Source organism: Diabrotica virgifera, chromosome 1 (genome assembly GCF_917563875.1).
Source record: "Diabrotica virgifera virgifera chromosome 1, PGI_DIABVI_V3a".
Taxonomy (NCBI): domain Eukaryota; kingdom Metazoa; phylum Arthropoda; class Insecta; order Coleoptera; family Chrysomelidae; genus Diabrotica; species Diabrotica virgifera.
Window position 1 is genome coordinate 132443378 of NC_065443.1, and position 24378 is coordinate 132467755.

At 33.8% G+C, this 24378-nt stretch overlaps 1 protein-coding gene across 1 annotated transcript in view; it reads left to right on the forward strand.

The window, feature by feature from the left end:
- The first annotated feature begins 1679 nt into the window (after nt 1–1679).
- The window catches only part of LOC114327017 (facilitated trehalose transporter Tret1), a 96291-nt gene continuing 73592 nt past the window's right edge, over nt 1680–24378 (forward strand). The window contains exons 1-4 of the mRNA XM_028275512.2: nt 1680–1901; nt 10931–10951; nt 12544–12652; nt 13360–13495. Coding sequence (XP_028131313.1) covers nt 1891–1901; nt 10931–10951; nt 12544–12652; nt 13360–13495 — 277 coding nt within the window. The 5' untranslated portion in view covers nt 1680–1890. The remainder of the gene's footprint in view (nt 1902–10930; nt 10952–12543; nt 12653–13359; nt 13496–24378) is intronic.

Below are 24378 nucleotides of genomic sequence, written 5' to 3' on the forward strand. Positions count from 1 at the left end.
TATTTCAATTAGAATGATGTAATTATATACTGAAACATAGTTTTTAATTCTAAATAACTTTTCTTAATAACAATTTTCGATATTGCGAAAAATAAACGTATTTTACTCTTGACCGAAATTCATATTTTTTGACATACCTCGTATAAAAATTGATAACATTTGACATAATATGGTTGTATTTTAGGTTTTAGATCATGCAGAACTTTTTATTAAAAGTCACTTTTATTCGTAAAATTAATAATAAAAGAGTTATCTGAATTGAAATAACTGAAAATAATGTTACTTATCCATAATTTTTCAAAAAAAATTTTTTTTCAATTAGAAGGATGTAATTGCCTACTAGAGTATAGTTTTTAATTCCAAACAACTTTTCATTATAGCAATTTTCAATATTGTGAAAAATAAAGCTACTACACAGGAATGTTTGTAGGTATATGTGTGATTTGTCGAAGCCTCTGTTTTTGATGTATTCTTTATGCTCGGTTATTCTGACACCTAGTGGTCTTTCGGTTTCTCCCACATAAAAAATTAATGGATTCACAGGATATTTTATAGATGCAGTTATTTGACCTATCTTGTGTGTTGTTAGGTTTGCTACTGAACAGAATAGATTTTAGTATATTGGTAGTTTTGAATGTTGTTATGATGTTCTACTTATTTCCTACCATTTTTAGTTTTTCCAATAAGCTCTTTACTTATGGTATGTAAAGAATGTAGTCTTGGTGCTATAGACCAATATACTATCATTTATCATATTATCATTTTAAAAATCTTTGTCATGTTAATCAAATACAAACACACGTTGTTCTGATTGGAATTAGAAATTAATAGGTAATAACTTGTATAGTAATTATTAAATAAACCATGTCTGATGGCCGGTTTCACCAATGAAAAATAGAAGTTCATTCTATGAATAAAGTTATTCGACCAATAAACTGATATTTCTCTATTTTACTAATGTCAAATAAGACTTATTTTACTTATTTATCAAATAAATACTTACTCTTCGAATAAATTGGCAAGTTAATCTCGCTTATAAATATATATTTATAAAAAAGTAAATTCGCCAGTTTAACTTTAAATTATCAGTACTAATTGCACAAGAGCTCTAAAATTCTATATTAATTTTAGAGATCGAATGCAATTTGTTGCGATTATTTCATGAATAAAACTGTTCAAAACCAAAATTTTATTGTAATTTAGTAATTTATGTATGTAAGTACAAATTAGTACAATTAAACACATAAAATATGTGACGGTTGAAAGTCATCACTTTTATAATTTTTAAAACATTAATTGTAATTAATGTCACTGAATGTATTTTTTCATAGCAACGAAGGGCATCTGACGTAATATACTTGACGACGGGAAATTATCAAAAATTATCAGTTTAATGTAGCTTTCTATTGGTCAGAATCTCCTACGAATGAAATAATCACAATTATATTGAAACAAAATAAAAATATACACGTCTAATACATTTTATTCGATGAATAATTCATTGATTTATTTTTGTTGTTGGTGTAACCGGACCTGAGTTTTTTCAAACATTAATAATCTCGGTATAAGTTAGATGAAGTGGGTGTATAGTTGGTGTGTTTTTTTTTATTTTATTGAAATTTATAACATTACCACGTTTAACATTTTTTATAGACTGGATTTGTTTAGTAGTCATCTTTGTGTGTATAAGAACAAACGAGTATCATATCAGTGTTTAACTTGTAGCAATATGTGTTGTATTAAAAACAATAAAAATAGAAAAAACCTTTATACAATTTTCAATAGGTGCAATCGAGAGATTCTTGACACTTGAGATAAGATAATTGAGATTCTTAATTATTACTTTTAAATCTTAAAATTTTGTGTTCAGGTAGTATTTACAGTTACATCATGGAGTTAGGGTAAGTTTGAAATCTTATTTTATATATTTCATTTTTCTACGTCGTTAAAAATATTAATTTTTATTTAAGATATATCAATCTGTTGTGTTAGCTTTTCTTAATCTGATAAGAATATATTTGTTCCTTACCTCTGAGTTATAAAAAGTAATCTTATTGTGCTTCTGATAATTTTGCAAAAGATTAAATGTCATTACATTTTTCTTTGATTTATGTGTCTTTTTGCAGCTAATTCCATTGTTTTGTGCAAAATTGTAGTTGTATTTTGATGCAAGTTCCTATCAAAATTCATGTTGCCAATGTGACAAAATTTATAATTTAGAATAAAACTTAACCTTATTGTGTAAGTTTAAATATTATTTAGTGGATGTAATAATTTGTGGTTTATTTGAATATATTCAATGTTGGACTGAAATTTCCAAGTGAAATATCTAAAGTTAATGTTTTGGTATATTTCTTTTGTTGGCAATAATGAAAGTGGTATCAAGAATTGCACAGAAATAATAGCTCTGATGTAAAAAGGTCAGGCTAGGCAAGAGATATGCCATGCAAGACGGACTTGCATAGCATTAGACTTGCATAGTCTAGATGTAAAGGTGCTTTTATGCGTACTGCCATCTCCATTTTAGTCATGTTATACTATCAATGATGTCAGTAAGCTTAGTTCTTTTTCTTATACATATCCTCATTTTTAACTTTGTCTCGAAAAACTGTTTTTAGCATGGGTTGTTCCATTATCTTCTATTTTAGACTCAATGTCCTGAGGCCCGGGTTTACCCCTACTAGCGCCCTAGGCCCAGCTGTTTTTACCACCCTGCCTCCCTCATCTACTCCTTTCCCTGCAGCTGCCCCCTGCTCAGTGATGAAACACTCATTAAAAAAAAATAAAGGGAGGGATGACTCAAGTTAAAGAGGAATCGTCGAAAGCTTTTATTTTCAATCTTACAAAATTAAGGCCATTTCCGGCATAATTTGAGTATTAATATAATAACAAGGAACCAAAAAAAAGAAGAAAACACCATTATTTCACCAATCACCAAGGTTACATTGCTTTACGCCTAGCTTTTTGACGGGCAAAATCATCAATGAGGTCTCCATACGCAATTCTTTTGGTGATGCGCTGCTCAATAGTATAATAATAATATCGTATGGCATTTTTGCCGGGGAGATCCTTTCGGATAGTTCCAGCGCCAATTACATCTTTAACCCTGTTTCAAGTAACTAGTGTCGATGTACACTAGCCCAGGGGGACCGACGGCTTAACGTACTCTCCGAGGCACGGTGAGACGGCTCGTGTCATTATTGGAAATGAAAATGGTTTGTCTTTGGCAGGGATCGAACCCACGTCTACTGGCGTATGAGGCCAGCGTTTATGCCGTTACCCACGGCCGCTCACTGCTCAATAGTAAGAAGTGATAACGCTGTCAATCTTTCAGTTCCCATTGTTCACCGAAGGTAATTCCTGACGCGTCGCAAGGTCGAAAATGAGCGTTCTCCGGAACAGTTTGAGACAGGAGCGGAGAGAATCATACGGAGTGCTATGTCAATGTTCGGGCACATTTCTAGTGCACCATTTTCATAACGAAATTTATAGATTGTCTTCGACAGTTTGATACATCTAACCCACAGTTTTCAAAAATTTTTATTGTTGCATTGACTATTTCTTCAGCTTTATGGCCGATGTTAGGCACAAAACATAGAAACCTTTCAACCGGCTCCCCATTAATCACATACCTCAGAATAAATGTAAGCTCATCTGTGTGAGAAATATCAGGAGTTGAATCTAATACAATTCCAAAATATAATTCCAGTATAATACTTTTCACTCTTTCAGCCATAAGTAAAATAAATTCCTCACAGATGACTAAAGACAGGTAAGAAGTGTGTCCTCATCCGACATTGCTAAAGCGTTTTATATGTTCTTTGATATACGGGTCAAATTCTGCAAGGTATTCAAGGGAAGCGAGATAATTACCCTGTGATTCTTCCCCTACTTTCTACTTTGAACCCCTAAATGCCAAACCGCGAGAAATTTCACCGTCTCTACAACTCTTCTCAACACGGCCTTCCAATAGTTGGTTTCTTCTTCTAACTGTTGAATTAGACTTGAATAAGCGCGTGCTTTTGTATTCCCTCAGACTTTAAGGTTTCCTAAACTTGTTTTATGCCCACTGGAATTTTCATGGTCCTTCAATCGCTGTGCAAAGCATTTTTCCAGTCATTAAATCCGTTTACAAAAGCGCTTTCTGAATCTGCGTACTTCCCGAACAACATACAGGGAGCGCAGTAAACGCAGCCTTTAACTTTGGAATAAACCAACCAAGAACTGTTTTGAGTTTCGCTATTGAGCATTTTTCTCACTAACATACTTTTAGAGGTATAACGCACTTTATCTGAGTACTGTCTTTTTGATGTACTGAAGTCCGCGTCACAGTTTTGTAAAACACCGTGAACAGCGACATGATCACGCAGTTCATCATTTATTTTCCACAATGATGGATCAGAAGAAAAAACGACTCCACCAGTGCAATCAAAAGAGGAAGTCTCAGAATTTTCTACACTCTTAACAGTCTCACCTTTTCCACTTTGATTGCCATCTGAAATGGAAACACTAGAACTAGTAGACGGCAACGGCAACAAGATAGCATCACGATCATAATCATCGGTTGATATCTCCGTTATGGTCTTACTTTTATCGATACTAAAAAAGGATGAAATTTTGGTAATTTTTCGTATTAAATCAGTCTCATTTTGTTCCTTAGCCGCCCTCTTTAGTTTAATTTGATAGCCAGTAGGTTTTCCAGGCTTACGAGGATCACTATTCGTACACATTTCACTAAAGTATACAAAACCGAGAAGCAAATATCGAATCGACGGTCAAACATCAAAAGTAACGCGGCGATCACTACTCCTGTACTCCTATATATTTGACCTTCATACCCCACCAAACGCGATTGCTTCAATTCCATGCAACGCAAGGCGACTCCTACCGATGGGTAGCGTAAGTGTAACAGTGTAAGTACAGGAATCATCGTGGTATTGACGTATTGTTTATGTTTTCTCGCGTCTCGGCATTCCTTCCTTCCCCCGCGTTTTCATTAGTCGCCCTCAAATTTCTGTCCCATTGAATTGAAAACATCTGAAATTTTGCGCCCCTCAAAATCTTGCGCTCTAGGCCCGGGCCTAGTGGGCCTTATGGGAAACCTGGCCCTGAATGTCCTGGATGAACTTTTGTTAGGGTAGGTGTTTCTAGTCGAGAGGTCAGTATTTCTAAAATGTACTGATCACACACATTTCTCTGCAGACGTAGACCAACATGCTGCATTTTAAAGACGTATTACTTTTTGTTATATTTTTGATAAGGTTCTCTTTTAGCTTTTCTCTTTCGTAAAGATATCTATTCGCTTGATTATTTCTCTCCAATTAACTTTTTTCTGACTCCATGTGCTGCCCATCCTTGTACTATTTTCCTTGATGCCTCACCTTGGTTGTCGTTGCCTATTCTAATTTACTGTTCAATGTATATGGGCTTATTAATAAGTTCTACTTCGTCTTTCGGAATTTTTAAATTGTTATAGTAAAACTTTTGTGGACAGGTGTTCGCTTTATGATACAATCTATTTTTCACAACTGTAAATATTGTAGCTAATACAAGTATATTATAATTGATAATAAAGAGAATCCTTAAATAACATTGTATGTAATACAAATTAAATAAAATTAAACAAACTTGTTATGGCTAAAACCAACATTTACTTCACTGATTCGACAAATATGATAAAGGAGTTTAAGAAAATAAATACGTGGGAATTTTCTTCTAATCTAAAAAATGTGTTAAGTACTAAGTCTGAGAAAACACTTTACAATTATCTGTTTTATTGACAATATAAGTAAATAGTCCAGTCGTTAGACATTTGATGTCGAAAAACTCGACGAACAAGATAAATTTTGCCGAGAGTGTCCATTTTAGGACCTTAAAAAAATTAAAAAGTTTGCCTCTTCTCTCCCCGGTTTTTCTCCTAAAAACCCTTCTCGTATAGGACGAAAAACACAAACTGTCGATTTGACAAGATTTGTACGCTGTAGAAACAATGCTTGAAGCGATCGGCGATTTTGAATGTCACATACGTGCGCGAAATCAATATTTTAACTAAAATTTGTATCAATTTCTTTTTCTTCTTCTTACTTTTGTATAGACATGACTCTGTTTTTACAATGTGCCTCTGGTAAGTAGTCGTTCCATCGTTTTCGTGGTCTTCCGACTGATCGTCTTCCCATTGGGGAACCGTCTCTCGCTGTCCTGACTCCCCTATTTGTTGTCATTCGACTTATGTGGTCATTCCATTCTATTCTTCTGTTTCTTACCCAGTTATTAATGTTATCCACCTTGAATCTTCGTCGTATATCTGTACTTCTAGCTCTGTCCCATAGAGTCTAACCATCGATTTTTCGAAGGGTTTTCATCTCCGCTGTTTCGAGCAATCTTTTAGTCCTCTCTGTGTCGGGTCGTGTTTCTGCCGCGTATGTCATTATTGGTCTGATGACTGTTTTGTAAATTCTGCCTTTCATTTCTTTTCTAATATTTTTATTTCTCCATATTGTGCCATTCAGGCAACCTGCGGCTCTGTTTGCTCTATTCACTTGATCTTCCATTTCTGTTTCGAGCCTTCCGTAGCTAGATAGTGTGATGCCTAGGTATTTAAACTCCATCACTTGTTCTATTATCTGACCTTCTAGCTCCAATTAACATCTTATTTGATCTGCTGTTATAACCATGCATTTTGTCTTCTTTGAGGAAATTAACTTGTTAAATTTTCTGGCGATTATGTTGATTTGGTGCAGCATACGTTGTAAATCATCTTCACTTTGAGAGATTAGTATTGCATCGTCCGCATAGCAGATTATTTTAAGTTGTTTTCTCCCATTTGGTATCCTTTTTTAGTTCTTAATTTTTTTATTATTTCATCCATGATCAGGTTGAACAATAAAGGACTCAAGGAACCCCCCTGTCTTATCCCATTGCCGGCTTTAATTGGGTCAGTTAGTTCATCTTACACTTTTACTTTTATTGTGTTTTTCTGGTAGATGTTTTCTATCGTTTTAATTATTCCCAGAGGTACCTCACTCGAGTATAATAAGTGGGTAACGTCCTTTAATGTGACCCTGTCAATTGCTTTCTTATGGTCCACGAAACATAAATATGCCGGTTTGTTGTATTCCAACGATTTCTCTTGAACTTGAGAACTATAAATCTATCTTGAACTATAAATATAGCGTCAGTGCATGACCTTCCCTACCTAAAACCTTGTTGTTCTTCCGCTAATGTTATAATTTCATTCGATTTGTTTGTTATCACTTTTGTTGTTAATTCTAATGTTGTGTTTAATAAGTTAATCCCTCTGTAATTCTCCAGATCTGATTTGTTTCCTTTTTTGAAGAGAGGTATTAGGATGCTTGATCTCCATTCTTGTGGTATTCTGTTTTGTTATATTATTTTTTGTATTAGTTTTAACCCGCGAGTAGTCGCGCGGTGAGATAGAATCTCAATTTTTATCCTTTTTCGCGATCACTTGATGAAAAATTTTGCAATTTTAAAAAAATTTCGTAAGTGCCTCGAGGAAGGGTGTAGTAATGCGTAGGAATTTTTTTTTCTTCTTCTTTTTGTGGAATTTATGGCTTTGGGGAAAGCCAATTAGCTTTAATCCGCGAGTAGTCGCGCCGTTACATAGAATCTCACATTTCATCCTTTTTCGTAATACAGTAAAACCTGTCAGTAACGGCCACTAAAAATGAAAGAACTATTGGCCGATATAGAAAGGTGGCCGCTATTGCCAGTTTTTGTAGTCTACATAGTCTGCGTAACTTTGCACCATATGGGAAACTTTTTTAATATCAATTTTACGAAAAAAAGTCATTCTTTATAAAGTGCTCTGTATAGTCTAAAATCTAAGGTGCAATCATCAGATATTAAATTTTGTCAACAGTATACGAGGTATGTCAAAAAATATGAATTTCGCTCAAGAGCAAACTACCTTTATATTTCAAAATATCAGAAAAATTTATTATGAAAAGTTATTTGTAATTAAAAACCATATTCAAATATGCAATAACAGCCATCTACGAAAAAAAAAATTTCTGAGATTTTCCTAAATTACTGATTCCGAACATTATTTTTATTTATTAGACCTGTAATAATTCTTTTATTAATAATTTTAGGAAAAAAAGGTATTCTTCATAAAAATCTGTGCATTGTCTAAACCTCAAGATGCAACAATCAGTTATCCAAGTATGTTAATTTTATACGAGGTGTATCAAATAATATGAATTTAGAAAGAATTCTTTCTATATTCTCTATTGAGCGAAATTAATATTTTTTGACATACCTCGTATACTGTTGACAAAATTTGATATCTGATGATTGCATCTTAGGTTTTAGACTATGCAGAGCACTTTATAAAGAATGACTTTTTTTCGTAAAATTGATATTAAGAAAGTTTCCCATATGGTGCAAAGTTACGCAGACACCCTGTATAATTGGTTTGGGAAATTTTTAAACTGGCCGATAGGACAGGTGGCCGATGTTGGCACGTGGCCGAAAACACAGGTTTTACTTTACAGTAAAATTTGTCAGTAACGGCCACCAAAAATGAAAGAACTATTGGCCGATATAGAAAGGTGGTTGGTATTGCCAGTTTTTGTAGTCTACATATAATTGGTTTGGGAAATTTTTAAACTGGCCGTTAGGACAGGTGGCCGATGTTGACAGGTGGCCATTAACACAGGTTTTTTTAATAAAATTGTTAGAAATATATATTTTCAATATAAAAAGTAGATAAAAATAGTACAAAATAAAAATTTGTTTTAAATTCGTGTTTTGAGATAGAATCTCACACGCGACTATCGACGTTACAGAAGTGAGCGCGACTACTCCCGGGTTAATAGTTGTTTAGTTAGATCTTGTCCTCCGTACTTTAGGAGTTCGTTCGATATTCTGTCCTCTTCTGGAGATATTCAATTTTTTAATTTTCTTAATGCTTCCTTTACCTCCCCCTCCTCGAAGTTTATTTCTTCGTTGGTCGTAACTTCAGGTGTTGGTGATTCAATATCGTCGCCTTTAGCAAATAGAGATCGGAGGTAGTCTGTCCATGTTTCCTTCTGAATGTGTTTCGCTTTTATTAATTCGTTCATCTCCTTTCTTTGCCCTCTGATTATTCTCCATACTTCTTTTTGTGTTCCGTAGAAGTTGTCTTCCATCTGTTTTGAGAAACTCTGCCAGTGCTCCCTTTTTGTTTGCCTCACTAAAGTACCTATTGTCCTTTTCATGATCATTTTTCAGTGCGTAACAAATGATAGGAAAAAGGGTAAGTCCGTGATAATACACATTTATGACATTTATTCTAACATGACATTTTAGTTAAATCTGACAGTTGTCACATTTTATTTTCAATTTGGAATAAAAACAAATCAAATGTGTTTCTTGCATTTATAAAATGGTATTTTCTTTGATTTGTATAGTCTTATAAATTATACAGATTATATAGATATGTAATATGTAAGTGCAAAAACTTATTTTTTTATTATGGCGCCATCTATCGACAACTAGAATAACTAAAATAAATGTTATAAAAATGTCACCGACGAAATGTAATCACCGACGTGCCTTTTTTCTGTCACATACAATTTAATGCGTTAGAAAGAAATCGAAAAACTGTGACGCACTGAAAGATGATCATGAGAAATACTGTATTCGTTTCATTTCTGATTCGTTTGTAGTGGTTGTATGCCTGTTGTGTTGGTTTTGTTCTGTATTGTAAAAAGGCTTTCTTCTTTTCTTCACATTTTAACTTCCTCTTTAAACCACGGGGTTTTCTTCTTTAATATGTGAGTATTCGTTACTTTTCTCTCTCCAAGTGATTCTGTTGTATCAATTTCACGGTAAAAATTCGATATATTGTGAGATGACTATCCTATGAATAAATACAAAATACGTTTTAAAGGCGAAAAGTGCAGCTGTTGAATGTAATTCTTGTATTTTGGCGCAAATGAATCCAGTTTCTATAAAGCTGTTAAATAAATAATTAATTTGAATTTCCATTGCAAGAGCCTAATCTTCAAATTTAGTGTTGTCAGAGGCTAAGTTCAGCGTTTTTATGCATATTTGCTAATGTCTCCTCTTTAATGCCAATACTCAAAACCGAAATTTCGACTTTTGGTGTCAATTGAAGCGCTTATTGTATAAAAGGTATAAGTCCACAATACTTAGTTTTGAGAAAAACGAAAAAAACTGTTTAATTTAGAAACTTGATGTACTATCAAATTTTGTCATAGAGAAGAAATGTAGAAGGAGACTAGTAGAGTAACCTGTAATACAGCAAACTGGGCTAAGAAAACTATGAACGGCAAAAAGTCATTTTTAAAGGCTGGGACTTGTTTCCTTTATACAATCAAAAGTTGGTTTAACAAAATGTATATCTCACTTTAATTTCGTACGGAAGTGGACTTATTCCCTTTATACAATAAGCGATTCAATTGCTCACTTTTGACGATATCTGGATCCGCTACTACACATCAGGGAAGAAATAAACGTACTGCAGTGTACTAAAGTCAGCAAAAGTGCTCCAAAGTGGTCAATAGTGGCTCTATGGGTTGAAAAGGTTATGGCTACTATATTTATAATAATTGCAAAGGCATAATTTTAATTGAATATCTTGAAAAAGGTACAACCATCAAAAGCAAATATTTTTGTGCATTTTTTGACAAATTCAAAAAGAAATTCAGTGAGAAGTGTCCCTTATGTATAAGAAAAATATTTTTTCTCAAAGACAAAGCAAAAAGTCATGAGCTGGATTTCGAATTGTTATCTCATCCAACTTATTCTCCCGATTTGGCCCCTCCAATTATATAAAGTCGCTAATTGACGCTTGTTATGTTTAAGAGATTTAAATTTGCTTGTAATTAACACCATTTGTTTATTACATATTATATAGCTTTGGAAGATACTTAATATTTTTAACCATTTTTGTTTGTTTTAGAGCCAGCGTCATCAGCTTAAGGTAATTATTATTAAATTTATATCAGTTTGCGCAGATTTGACATGTTGTAATGATGGCACTTTGTGTAGAGTTTCGCAATTTTTGCTGTAATATCCTTATTGATCAGGAAACACTAGGTACTCAGTCCCCATCGAAGTGCAGCTTACTACGGTAAAAATACCAATAAAATTAAAATGTTTTTATAAAAAAGTGGGCAAAAATACTTCAGCAATTGAATATACTTCATTTATACCTATATAAATTTATTTTTTTTATTCAAAATTTTAAAAAATATTTAATTATTCTTTATAATTATAACTGAAAACCTATGACTACTAATTTTATATACAGTCGTTTTCATTCACAGTCATTTGTTTAGAGCTTCTGTCATGTGTCACTTAATATTAATATATCTACGTCATACGTTATTGGTATATACCAATGATACAAACCAAAGACGTATGACGTAGATAAATTAATATTATGTGACACATGACAGAAGCTCGAAACAAATGGCAATCGATGAAGAACTCTAATGAATGATCACATCAATCACTTATTTTGTATTTGCTGTCTTTTTCAATAAATAACAACGTTTGTTATAGTAAAAAACAGCAAATACAAAATAAGTGATAAAAAAGATCAAGGCAGGTTTTGTTTATATTTGATTCAGAGTTGGACCACCATCTCCATATAGCTATTTCAGCATCCTTACGCCTCATCAGTGAAGCTCAGAAGTCTCAACTATGAAGGAAATACCAACAATTCTTCCAATTTAAGGCAAACCATCGCAATGCAATGAACCCACCTCTGAGACGCAATTTAGCGACATCTCTCGTATTACGAGGAAAAGAACGAAAAGCCCCAGATACAAAGTTTACTACCTTTTAAACAATTAGAATAATTGAAATAAACATATAATAAACAATATTTTAAATCTAAGAATTTTCGCTAATAAACTGCTTTCTGGCTGCATCCCGTATCTCCGGATTTTACAATATATAATCACAAGAGACGACGAAAGTAGGAGAAAGCAAATATAGGACGCTTAGGCCACGCATTTACCTTCCCTTCGTCAAGGAAAAGGACCGAAAGACAGTTTCTAAATACTCAAACTGAGTAAAAATGAAAAAGATACAAAAGATCAAGGCAGGTTTTGTTTATATTTGATTCAGAGTTGGACCACCATCTCCATATAGCTATATCAGCATCCTTATGCCTCATCAGTGAAGCTCAGAAGTCTCAACTCTGAAGGAAATACAAAATAAGTGATTGATATGATCGTTCATGGGTATTCTTTCATTTTTCCGACTGTATATGTTTTATCCTGAAATTCTTTCAAAACTTCATCCTATCTGACTCCAAAACTGTTAGCCAAACGCATATGAATACTTTTTTAATGATGGAGTCCCTCTGAGCACCTCTGAGTAATAAAATTTGACTATTTGTGCAAAACGGCTAACGTATTATTATCTCAACTTTTATGCACTCTCTTGAAATACAGGTTAAATCTGCGTAATACCGATCATACAGGTTTAATCTGCGTAATACCGATCGATATGCCCTTTAGTGATCCTCTAATATTATTATCTAGTTTTAATACTTATCTTTAGGTATCAACGAGAAGAAGATCAAGAAGAGGAACAAGAGGAAAATTTAGTTGCCAACAGTAAATCTCTTAATGTAAAAGAAAACTCAAGTTTAAGATGCCTCTTACCCCAAGTGAGTAATCAGATTTTATTGAAAAGTGCCAGATTAATAATTAGAGTAGTACAATTATATTAGGTACCCAAGCTCGGATTTATTGCCAAAAAAATTGAAGACAAAGGCGCCTATATGGCAAAGATTTGTACTAAAAAAGCAAAAATCTTAATATTTATATTCTGTAGCATATGTGATTTTCTCACCGCAGATTGAAGTGCGTCATTTGAATCAATATTTTATAGAATTCCCTTAATTGATTTGAAAATTGTAGAATTCCCTCATCTTCTTTTTGCTTCAGCATCCGTTTGGATTGCAATTTTAGAAGCCACGGAGGTGTAACCAGAAAAATGGTCCCAATAAGGTTTTTAATTTAATATTCTTTTATATTTTGACTTGTTTCTAGCAGATGTCGCTGAGACACCCATGCCATTTCGTTAGTTGTAATTCGAGGCTAGTAGGTGTGAATTATTTTAGTTTGTTCAGGGATAGCTACATATCCGTTCTCTGATAATAAACTAAGAAGTTTTGAAACCAGAGTGCTTGTAGCGCTCTCTGAAAGAAGTGAAATATATGACGGTTTTAGTTTCGTTTTGCAATGAAATGAAAATGCGTATTCATTTTTATCAATATTTTTGTATTTATCTTAGAAAAATAAATGTTGAATATGTTCTTTCTGTTAACTTCTATTTTTATTTTCTATTTTTCTTAATTTTCCTATATTCCAGATTCTAGCATCACTTGCAGCAGCTGCATTTCACATTGGAAATGGAACAGCAATGGCGTATTCTGCGGTACTCATTTCACAACTGGAAGAAGATGGTAGCGATTTTAAAGCAACAAAATCAGAAAATGCGTTCATGGGTATGATAATACAATATTATTTACTACTTTCATAGTTTGCCTCCTGCAATTCAGCTTTTGATATTTCACTTAACAATTTTGTAAACCTTATGAAGTTGAAACTTGGACCTTATTCTTACCCTTGATCATTCAAGGCCTGCTTGGAATTATGGGCCGTTTGTATTGATTCTTCCAATATGATAAGAAAATATCTTTGTTTATAATGTTATATTATTCAAAGTTAGGGCTAACAAGTGGGCTCTGTCTCGATGTACCATAACATTATTCAAAGTTATTTTATTTATAGCAGAGTTATATTTTAAAACAGGTGCTATTTATTTAATTTTATTTAATTAATTTATTTATTTAATCATTTTTTTGAAGTGAAAACTTCTTTAGGGACGTTGTGCACTTTTTAGATAGGGGAAAAGCATTGAATTCGCGACCGTCATCGCGACCGTCATCGCGACCGTCATCGCGACCGTCATTGCGACCGTCATCGCTTATGCTATATATTATGTGTATGTATATATAAATTGTGTAGAGGTATTTAAATTTAAAATAAATATAAAACATATTTTAAGATGGGGAGAAAGGATTTATTTCGCGACCGTCATCGCGACCGTCATCTCTTCGGCTAAATAAATTTTGTACGTATATACATTATGTGTATGTATATATGAATTGTATAGAAGTATTTAAATTTAAAATAAATGTAAAACCTATTTTTGGATGGGGAAAAAGAATTTTTTTTGGCGACCGTCATCGCGACCGTCATCTCTTTGGAGAAATAAATTTTGTACATATATTTATTTATTATGTGTATCTATATATAAATTGTATAGAAGTATTTAAATTTAAAATAAATGTAAAATCTATTTTAGGATGGGGAGAAAGGATTGATTTCGCGACTGTCATCGCGACCGTCATCGCTTCGACGAAATAAATTTTGTACGTATATTATTATAATGTACGTATAATAATAGTAATATTATTGAAGTAAAAACTTCTTTACGGACGTTGTGCACTTTTTAGATGGGAAAAAAGCATTGAATTTGCGACCGTCATTGCGACCGTTATCGCTATAAATGGTGTAGAAGGCACGCAACGCGTATATAATATTGGTATAACACCTATTCTTGGATGGGGATAAAGAATAATTGATTTCGCGATTGTCATTGTTTAGTCGAAATAAATTTTGTATGTATATATATTATCTTCTTCTTCAGCCTGTTTGCATCCACTCCTGGACAAAGGCCTTCCCATGAGTTCTCCATTCTTTTTTGTTTTGTGCTATTTGGTGCCAGTTTCTCCCCATTTTTGCTTTGATGTCGTCTAGCCATCGTTTTTGTGGTCTTTCTCTACTACGACTGTGCTCGCGTAGTCTCCAATGTACAATGTTTCTCGTTCACGTTTCGATGTTTTGTCGGGCCACGTGTCCTAGCCAGGTCCGTTTCATTTGCATTTCGATTCTTGCAATTACATATTCCACTTTCGTCCTGTTCCGCACGTCCTCATTTTGTATATTATGTTCCCTCAGAGATACCCCGAACATAGCTCGTTTGATCGCCCTCTGTGTTGTTTTCAATCTATTGGCTGATACCTCTGTAAGTGTCATCGTCTCCATTCTATACGTCATAATTGGTAGAATACAACTGTTGAATACTCTTTTCTTTAGATTTTTTGGTACCTTTTTGTTCTTCAACACATCACTGAGTCTTGCTACTGCTGCCCAAGTCATTAGGATTCTTCTAGTTTTTTCTGCCGTTTGATTCTGTTTGCCTAGTTTGATCGTGTGACCTAGGTATATATACTTTTCGACACTTTCGATATCACTTCCATCTGAGTCGGTTGTGATATATTGATTTGTCATCACTTTTGTTTTATTTGTTTTTGTTCTCTGTCTAACTTCTCTCTCCGTTCTTATTTTGCTTGTTGTTAGACCTTCTGGGTTCTGATACATTTATTTACATAGTTGCATTGTCGTATATGTATTTGAGGAGTATTCTATATCTAGAATCAATCCTTGCGTTATTCATTCCTTCTAATACTGTCCAGAGTTCTATGGAATCGAGTGCCTTATTGTAATCCACAAATGCCAAATGAAGAGGTTCATTGTATTCGTTGCACTTTTCGATGTCTCGTTATTGTCTGTAGGTGTTCTATGGTACTATGTCAACAGGCTGGTAACTATCGAATTTATTTGATAGCCTGTTAGTAATTATTTTGGTAAGCATTGTGTACGGATGTGGCAACAGGCTTATTGGTTTGAAATTTTCGCGTTGGTGGTACCTACATATATAAGGTGTATGTATATATAAATAGCATAGGATGCCCGCAACGCGTGTATAATATAGCTACAGAACTTCTTTTTGGAGTGAGAAAAAGCATTGAATTCGCAACCGTCATCGCTACGGAGAGATATTAGTAATTTATTATACTATAGGTTAAATTGCGTATGTATAAGTTCGAACGAAGTTATAATGGTTGTATGAGGAATATAGTGTGTACCCGAAGGAGCTTGCGAAGCAAGCACATAAGGAGCCACACGGCCCCTACTCCAATCATTATAAGTGATTAGTGTTTAAAGTATTTTTGAAGTGAAAACTTCATGTAGCGATTCTGTGCACTTTCTGGATGGGGAAAAAGCATTAAATTCGTGACCGTCATCCCTTCGCCGAAATAAATTCTGTACGTTTATGTATTATGTGTAACTGTATATAAATAGTATGGGTATATAATGTAGGTATATCACTTCTCTTTGGATGGGGAAAAAGCTTTGAACTCGCGATCATTATCGACACGGCAGATATTAGTAATTTATATACTATAGGTTGAACTGCTTATAAGTTCGACCGAAGTTATAATGGTTGGAGGAGGGATAGAGTGTGTACCCGAAGGGGCTTGCTTCGTAAGAAGTTTTCACTTCTGTCGGCACTCCCACGAGTGCCCTAATTTTTTTTATTAATTTATTTTATCGCCAACCGTCACTAAAGTCATTCATTATTGTACTCATTTGCCCTCATTTGCGGCAGTAAACACTTTATTGTACTGAAAGAAGAATTTTACTTTACCTTCCGCGATTAATCAAATTAACCGAGATTGAATCTAAATGGTCGATGGCAGTAATCGAATGGCGAGTATTTGAGTGGACTTACACTTTATTTACTTTAATTATTAAAAATATTGTACGCAATTTGCCATATTATCAATTAAATTTATGTCAACAAGTGAAATTCTGTAGTATTTTGTAATTATATTCATATAAAATAAATTAAAACTTTACCGATTTAGTAATTATTCAATATTGATAACTATCGATTAAAAATCGAAAGCGGCCATCTTGCAAGTTCTGTCATCTGTCATCACTGTCATGAAATTATTATGACGTGTACAATTTAAATACTTCTTAAATTGTAAATTGCAAGTAAGTGTTAAAACCAGTAACACACTTTTTTTCATTAGGATGTAATTAAGTAAGTGTTAAGTAAATGTTAATGTTTTTTATGATTGGCGATAAAATTTTGTATGCACCACGTCAGTAAAGACTCTTTAACGAACTCGTCTGTTATTCGCCTCGCTTTCTAATGCTCGCTCTGCTCATATTATCAGACTCGTTCGATAAAGAGTAACTTTACTGACTTGGTACATAAATAACTATAAATTAATTGTGCGTATGTCTATTTTTATTCATCATCATTAATGGCGTTACAACTCTTCGGGAGTCGTTGCCGCGTTTACTATTATTGCCTTCCATGTTTGTCGGTCCTGTGCCACTAATTTCTATCGTCTCACTCCTATTTTATCTAGATCTTCTTTGACTACATTTTTCAACTTTTTCTAGGCCTTCCTACATACCTTCTTCCATCCATGATACTACGACAACCAGAGATAAAGCCACTTCGAGAACAACTTTTAACCGATGCGCGCATGACGTCAGCGCCCGACAAACTTGTACGGAGACTTATGGGAAAGCATAGAGTTTTATACGGTTTTATACATTCTCGTGTTATTAAATAACTGAAATTGCTGTTCGTCTGTTCTGTTACACTGTTTAATTTATACTTTGATGAATTATTATAATCATACCAGTAAAATAATACAATATATTATTATGTAGGTACTGTACTAAAAAACGTAATAGTTTTTTCACTGCAAAAATTTAAGAGGTTTCTTGACATGCAGAAATCTTTAAATAAACAGCGTCAAATAAAAGATGGTCTAAAGTTTCAAAAAAGTATTAAAATTACAAAAACAAAATTAAGTAGATAGATTTAGATGGATTTAAAGAGGTGGCCGTTTAGCCTATTCCACTGCTACCTTTTCAGATCTACTGTGGTCCTCTAATTCTAGATTACATTCTTTAGTCTGGCCCTTTTTAAAAGATCCAATAAGCCCCAATTCTCAACGCACATTCTTCTACATTTGCCCAAGGACATAGTAGCTTTCTGTGTGGTTTTCAGGATGTGAGTATTCCATTTCAGCCTATGATCAGTATAAATATCGTATATATATCGTGAGTATATCCTAGACAAAAAAGTCTTCTGTAGAGAGATTTTTAAGATCATCTACCAAGGTTGCTCAAAGTAGAGGTGACAGAACTCCTTCTTGTAGACAGCCTCCACCTACTCTTGCTTTGATAGTTGCTTTAACTAGAGTTGATATTACTATCCTATTCTCCAGGTATAACCTTATCTATCTGCCTATTACCGCAGGGATTGTTTATCGATTATCTATGTAGTCTAGATCCACTAAGTTTAGTTTAAACAGGGCCACCACGAGAAGGGTGCAATCAAAGATTACACACCCCCAATCAATGTTGGGAGTACCCAGCGGTCTTGGGATGGTTTAAGGAGGTGCAAAGTCCTAAGACTCTCCAGGGTTCATCCCCTCAGATTAGTTCTTTTCCCGCTCAGCTTTACGCCGACTAGAAAAAGGGCACATCCCTCGGCCCCAAAAAATAAACAAAACAAAAAAAAACAAAAAAAAAACAACAAAAAACAACAAAAAAACAAAACAAAAACAAAAAAAAAACAATATTACATTTGATTCATTTTACTTCACGATTTTTGCAATTTTTTTTTGTATTTTAGACTTTTCTTTCAACTTTTGGTTGAAAACTCGCATTCGAAAATACATCCGACATATAAAAAATAGTTTTTTCACATCACCAGATATTTAAACATGAACTGATCTTTCCAATAAAGATTTTTGATAATTTTTGATGCCAACTTTAATAGTGTCCCCATTGAATTGGCAAAAACTATTTTCTAGTTCACGACAGTTCGTAAGTAATATTTCTGAAGGCTTCACCAAACCCCCTTCTAAGAGATGATTTACCCACGAGGAAGAAGTGTTACTACATATATGTAGAACTGCCCAAACTGCCCATCATGATACAACTCTTCCATTTCAAAATCTGTTTGATGGTTTTCATTTTCTGAAGTTATTGGAAGATTTAATTGACTAAAGAGTGGTTCAGTTATCATCACTGAATCTACTACGTCATTGTTGTAACAATCAAGATTCAAAGAACTTCCTGCTTTCATGTTTTGAAGCGACATGTTTGTTGTTTCTGGTAGGTTACTTACATTAGCTTAGAGTGAAATAACTTCATCGTTCCGACCCATAATAAAATTACGAAGACGGTATTTAAATTGCAAAGGAGACGGATGATAATGTAAACCTACAATCGCACGTATTACTGAGAATAGTCCTTCTAAGCAATCCTGATTTAAATGATATGTTGTTATATAATTGATGTTGAAATCTTTTTTTAAATCTAGAGAGAGTAGTCGCAAAGATTTAATACTAACAATAATACCATGCTGAAAGGGCAGTAATTACCATTTCTAATTATATTTAAGAATTTTATCCCGAAAATATAGCTTTATAATGCTTTCTGAAAACTTTCGCAAACTGCATAAAGGAAGAATCATATTATCCGTTCGGGCACGTAGCGTTTCGTTTCCGAAAAATAAAACCTGATTTTACAAAGAGTTGTCTGATACTATACACTCCGTATAGTATGAATTCGTTCGCCAGCATTGGAAGCGAACGGTTGTGTGTTTTGATTTGTTTCTTGTGTTTTGTTATTTGTTTTGATTGTTGTGTTGTGAATACTAGCTGTAAGTGTTTACATTTTATTACTTTCATCACATCGACTAACTTTCAACGACGTAGGTAAATATTTGTATATTTAACCTTGACACCATGGCGTACAATAATAATTGTGAAATTTGCTTAGCTGAATTTTCCCAAAACGAAAAATATATTTTACGTTGCCATGGGGATTGCAAACGGTATTTTTGCCTCAAATGTTCTACTCTCAACAAAACAACGGCAAAAACTCTACTGGACCCAAAAAATTGTCATTTAAGATTCTTCTGTTCTTTATGTGAGTCTCCTAGCCTCAGATGTTTAAATGAAAAAATAAACGATTTATCAAAAAATCAAATACCACAAGAGAATTTTGACGCCTTAATTCATGTGACAAAAAACTTAATGATAATTTGCCAATTTTCATCGAGACATATGATTTATTAACCAAAAATAACGGCAAATTAGACTATCTGACAAAAAAAATTGACGAGATCCATAAATTAAATAACCTGCTAAATCCTGAATATCTTTTAAAATCGATAAGACAGATGGAACAAGATATCTTCAATATATCGTCAGTTTTTTTCGGCTGTTCCACTGACACAATTAAAGTCCAAGTCCAAGATTCAAATTCATCTGAGATCAAATTGGGATTAGAGAGGCTCTCTTCAAACATAAGTGAAGTATCAAATCAAATGAGTAACTTTTCAAACAAACTACCTGCTATACCAACGAAGAAAGAGGTAGTGAAGAGAAACATAGTATATGCCACTACAGGTACCCAAACTGAAGACACTCATTTCGAAGCAGGTCCAGTCAAAAAATCAAAAATTGCAGAAGATAGATGTCACTTTGTCGTTATTAGCAACTTAACCCCAATTTACACCCCTATTCAAGTAGTTCACTACATTAAAGAGAAGCTAGATATTAAGGAATATATTCGATGTTACGCCCTACTTCAAGACGCCAACACAGCAACTGGTTCCTCATTCAAAATAGGCATAAAATCAAAAACGTCCATCGACTTATTATTTAATAAGGAAATTTGGCCACCTGGTGTCAACATTAAATGGTCCACAGAATCATCATACTCTGAACCAAAGACTTCATCTGAACAAAATATGAATCCGAAGTACAATAGAAGCCCGGTTAGCTTGGAAAATCCAATTACCATTCCAAGCAACAACAAAAATGAAGTTGAAAACACAAATATATTTACAGACAAGCAGGCCATCACAGTTTGCAAATCCAAAGAGCTTTTCCGTTCCCATATCAATTTTATTAAGAAAGATACTTTGGAACCATCCATAAATTTGGATCCTTTAACACCACCAAGAGTTAGACTAACTAATAACTCGAACAGTCGATACCTTCTTGCAAGATTAAGGGAACCGGATATCTTAAAAGCAATTAAACTACATCTTGCTTTTCTTCACGACCAGCCTTCTTCTGTATTTTATGATGGATACACCAACACCAGCGTGAAACTCTTTTTGGCTTCCGAAGGACTACCTACTACGACCGAAGAACTACGAAAAGTTCTTCTAGAATTTAACCATGCCTACGGAATTGGTCCAGCTGAAGTGGAAGCTGATCTTGCCGCTTATAGGTCCTACCTCAGTTCGGAAAGAATTATACACCTACAAAAGTCAAGGGAATGCCACCGAAGCTATTATTCCACTGGCTCTCCAAAGCGAAATTTTTAAACATCACGACGTGTTCTGAGGGACTAGAAACCTCAAATTATTTTAGTGATGACAACTTTGGCATGGTTCTGATTAATATTCGTTCTATAAGAAATAAAACTGATGAATTATTTTTGTTTCTGGAGGAATTAGGATTTCCCCCGATAGTTGCGGTTACAGAGCACTGGCTTGAAGTCAACGAGCCTTTTTTTGTAGAAAAATATACCACAATTGCCAGGTATGATCGCCCAAGTTCGGCTCATGGAGGCACCCTAATTCTCTCTAGAAATAATGATTTTTCTCCGGTAACAAAATACGACTTTTTGTTAAGTGAATCCGTCTTTGAGTTTTCCTTAGTTTATAATAAAAATCTTAATCTTTACATTATTTGCATTTATAGATCACCTGACTCTGCCGTGGAACTATTTTTTCAGAACCTGCTAAATTTGTTAGATGACCTGCCTCATAAAAGCAGAAAAATTCTATGCGGTGACTTTAACATTAATTATGCTGCTGCTTGTGCTACCCAAGTATCCCTGGTCAACATATTTGAATCGTATGGTCTCTCAATGCACGTTAATTCTCCTACAAGGATTACAAAAACTACATCTACCATAATCGATTATATTGTCTCAGATTTCTCACCCCTTGATGTCTGCTCTACAGTTATTAATGCGGGACTATCTGATCATGAAGCAGTGTATACGAAGTTTAACATCTTCAGCAAACCCTCCTCAGAACCCAGACGTTTAGGTAGGATTTTTTCCGCCCAGAATTTTCGTAAATTCCAAAATTTATGCTTAACTTCTGAGTGGCAGTTTCCTTTTATGGACGTGGACTATAATTTCAGTGTTTTTCTAGATAAGCTTATCCGCATCTTCAATAAAGCTTATCCTTTAATTCCTATTAAGCCAAAACATCGAAAACCTTGGGTTACGAAAGGTATCCGCATATCAGCCAAGAATATGCGTTCACTTCTATACATCAAGAAATTTACTACCAATGTTTCTGTCACTGAATATATCACGAAGTACAGGACAACATATCTAAAACTTGTCAAATCAGCTAAAAAAGCCTATTATCAAAATCGTCTGGGAAGCTCTAAAAGTGTTGCAAAAGAAACCTGGTCTATAATAAACGATCTTCGAAATAAAACTCACACAGCTCAATCATTTTCCCTTCCAAATCCTGAGAGTCTAAACGATTACTTCGTTAATGTCAGTAAAAATATAACATCAACTATTTTGCCGCAAAAAGATCCCATTTCCTATCTCCCTAATTCAAGAAAGGTCTCGAATTCATTCTTTTTAAAACCAGTCGATAACTCTGAACTGACCCAAACAATCAATAGTATCAAAAGCAAATCATCCTGTAGTACTGATGGACTATCTATAAAAATTTTCTCAAATCTCACAGAAAATGTGTTGGAAATCCTCGTCTCACTAATTAATGATTCCTTCGAAAAAGGTCAATTTCCAGAGTGCCTAAAGACAGCCATTATTATTCCTCTTCATAAGGGTGGCGAAAAATCTAATGCCTGCAACTATAGACCTATTGCCTTACTACCGGTACTCTCCAAAATTATTGAGAGACTCATTAAAACTCGACTTATGTCTTTTATCGTTGATAACAACATTTTATCTCAAAATCAATTCGGCTTTTTAACTAATAAATGTACCACTGATGCCATGTTTTCTGTACTACATGAGGTTTATCAAGCACTAAACAATAATTTTTATACTGCCACTGTTTTCTGTGACTATGCCAAAGCTTTTGATTGTGTAAATCACGACATCTTGATTAAAAAACTAAATTTCTATGGAATTAGAGGTATTTCTTTGAATTGGTTCCAATCCTACTTGAATAATAGGAAACAACTATTAGTTAGAGCAATACTGACTCTAGTCTCAAAAACATTGTATGTGGAGTACCGCAAGGTTCAGTATTGGGTCCTCTTCTGTTCCTTATCTTTATAAATGACATCACTAATTTAAAAATCGATGGGAAAATTTTTCTTTTTGCTGATGATACCAGTATCACTTGGAGCAACTCAACTATAGCATCTCTTCATGAAACTATAACTTCGGATCTACTGACGATAAAGACCTGGTCTGACTCTAATTTACTCTCTTTTAATGTAGATAAAACAGTAGCATTATCCTGTAAAGGAGCTCTTCAACCTTTGCCTCTTAATAACAGTCAGATCAGTACCGTTGATTCTGTAAAATTTCTTGGTATTTTTTTAGACAGCAACCTCAAATGGTCCCTTCATATCGATTCGTTAAGTAAGAAACTCGCCACAGCTTGCTTTGCAATAAGATCTGTCTCAAGGGAACTCAATTTAGCATCTTCTAAAATAACATATTTTTCATTATTCGAGTCTCATCTTCGATATGGTCTTCCTTTTTGGGGTTCTAGTACAGCTGCTCAATTTGAGGTTATTTTTAAATTGCAAAAAAGAGCAATAAGGTATCTGTTTGGCCTCAGAAGATCTACACATTGCAGAAGTTACTTCAGGAATCACGGAATTTTAACACTTCCATCTTTATATATTCTAGAAACAGTTTGTTTAATTCGTAAACACCTTCATGCTTTTCCAGCAAGGCCCAATCATCTTTACTCCACCAGAAATTCAATCTTTGATATTTATTTACCGATCCCATGCACTGAGTTAGTAAAGAAATCTATATTACATTTCGCAAAAAAACTTTACAACCATCTGCCTTTACAACTTAAATCTGCAACATCTTTCCCAAAATTCCGTAAACTGACAAAAGCCTATCTATCTGAAAGACCATATTATTCAATAGAAGAATTTCTTAATGAATAACTAAGAAAATTGGGTTTCATACGCAGTAGCTTAAACTGTCAATTCCTAATGTTGTATTTTAGTTGTTGTAAGTATGTTCAACTTTCAATTTGCAATGTATATAAATTTTGCAATTAATTGTTTTTGTCTTTGGTTTTATATCTTATTTACTGTATATTGACGATTTATCTAATTTTATTGAATTGTAGTTGTTATTTGTTATTTCTTGTTGATACTATTTTTCTTTTGACTGTATGTAAGCTTTGTCCATAAAATTGTAAAAATTTTCAGTGACAATAAAGCATATT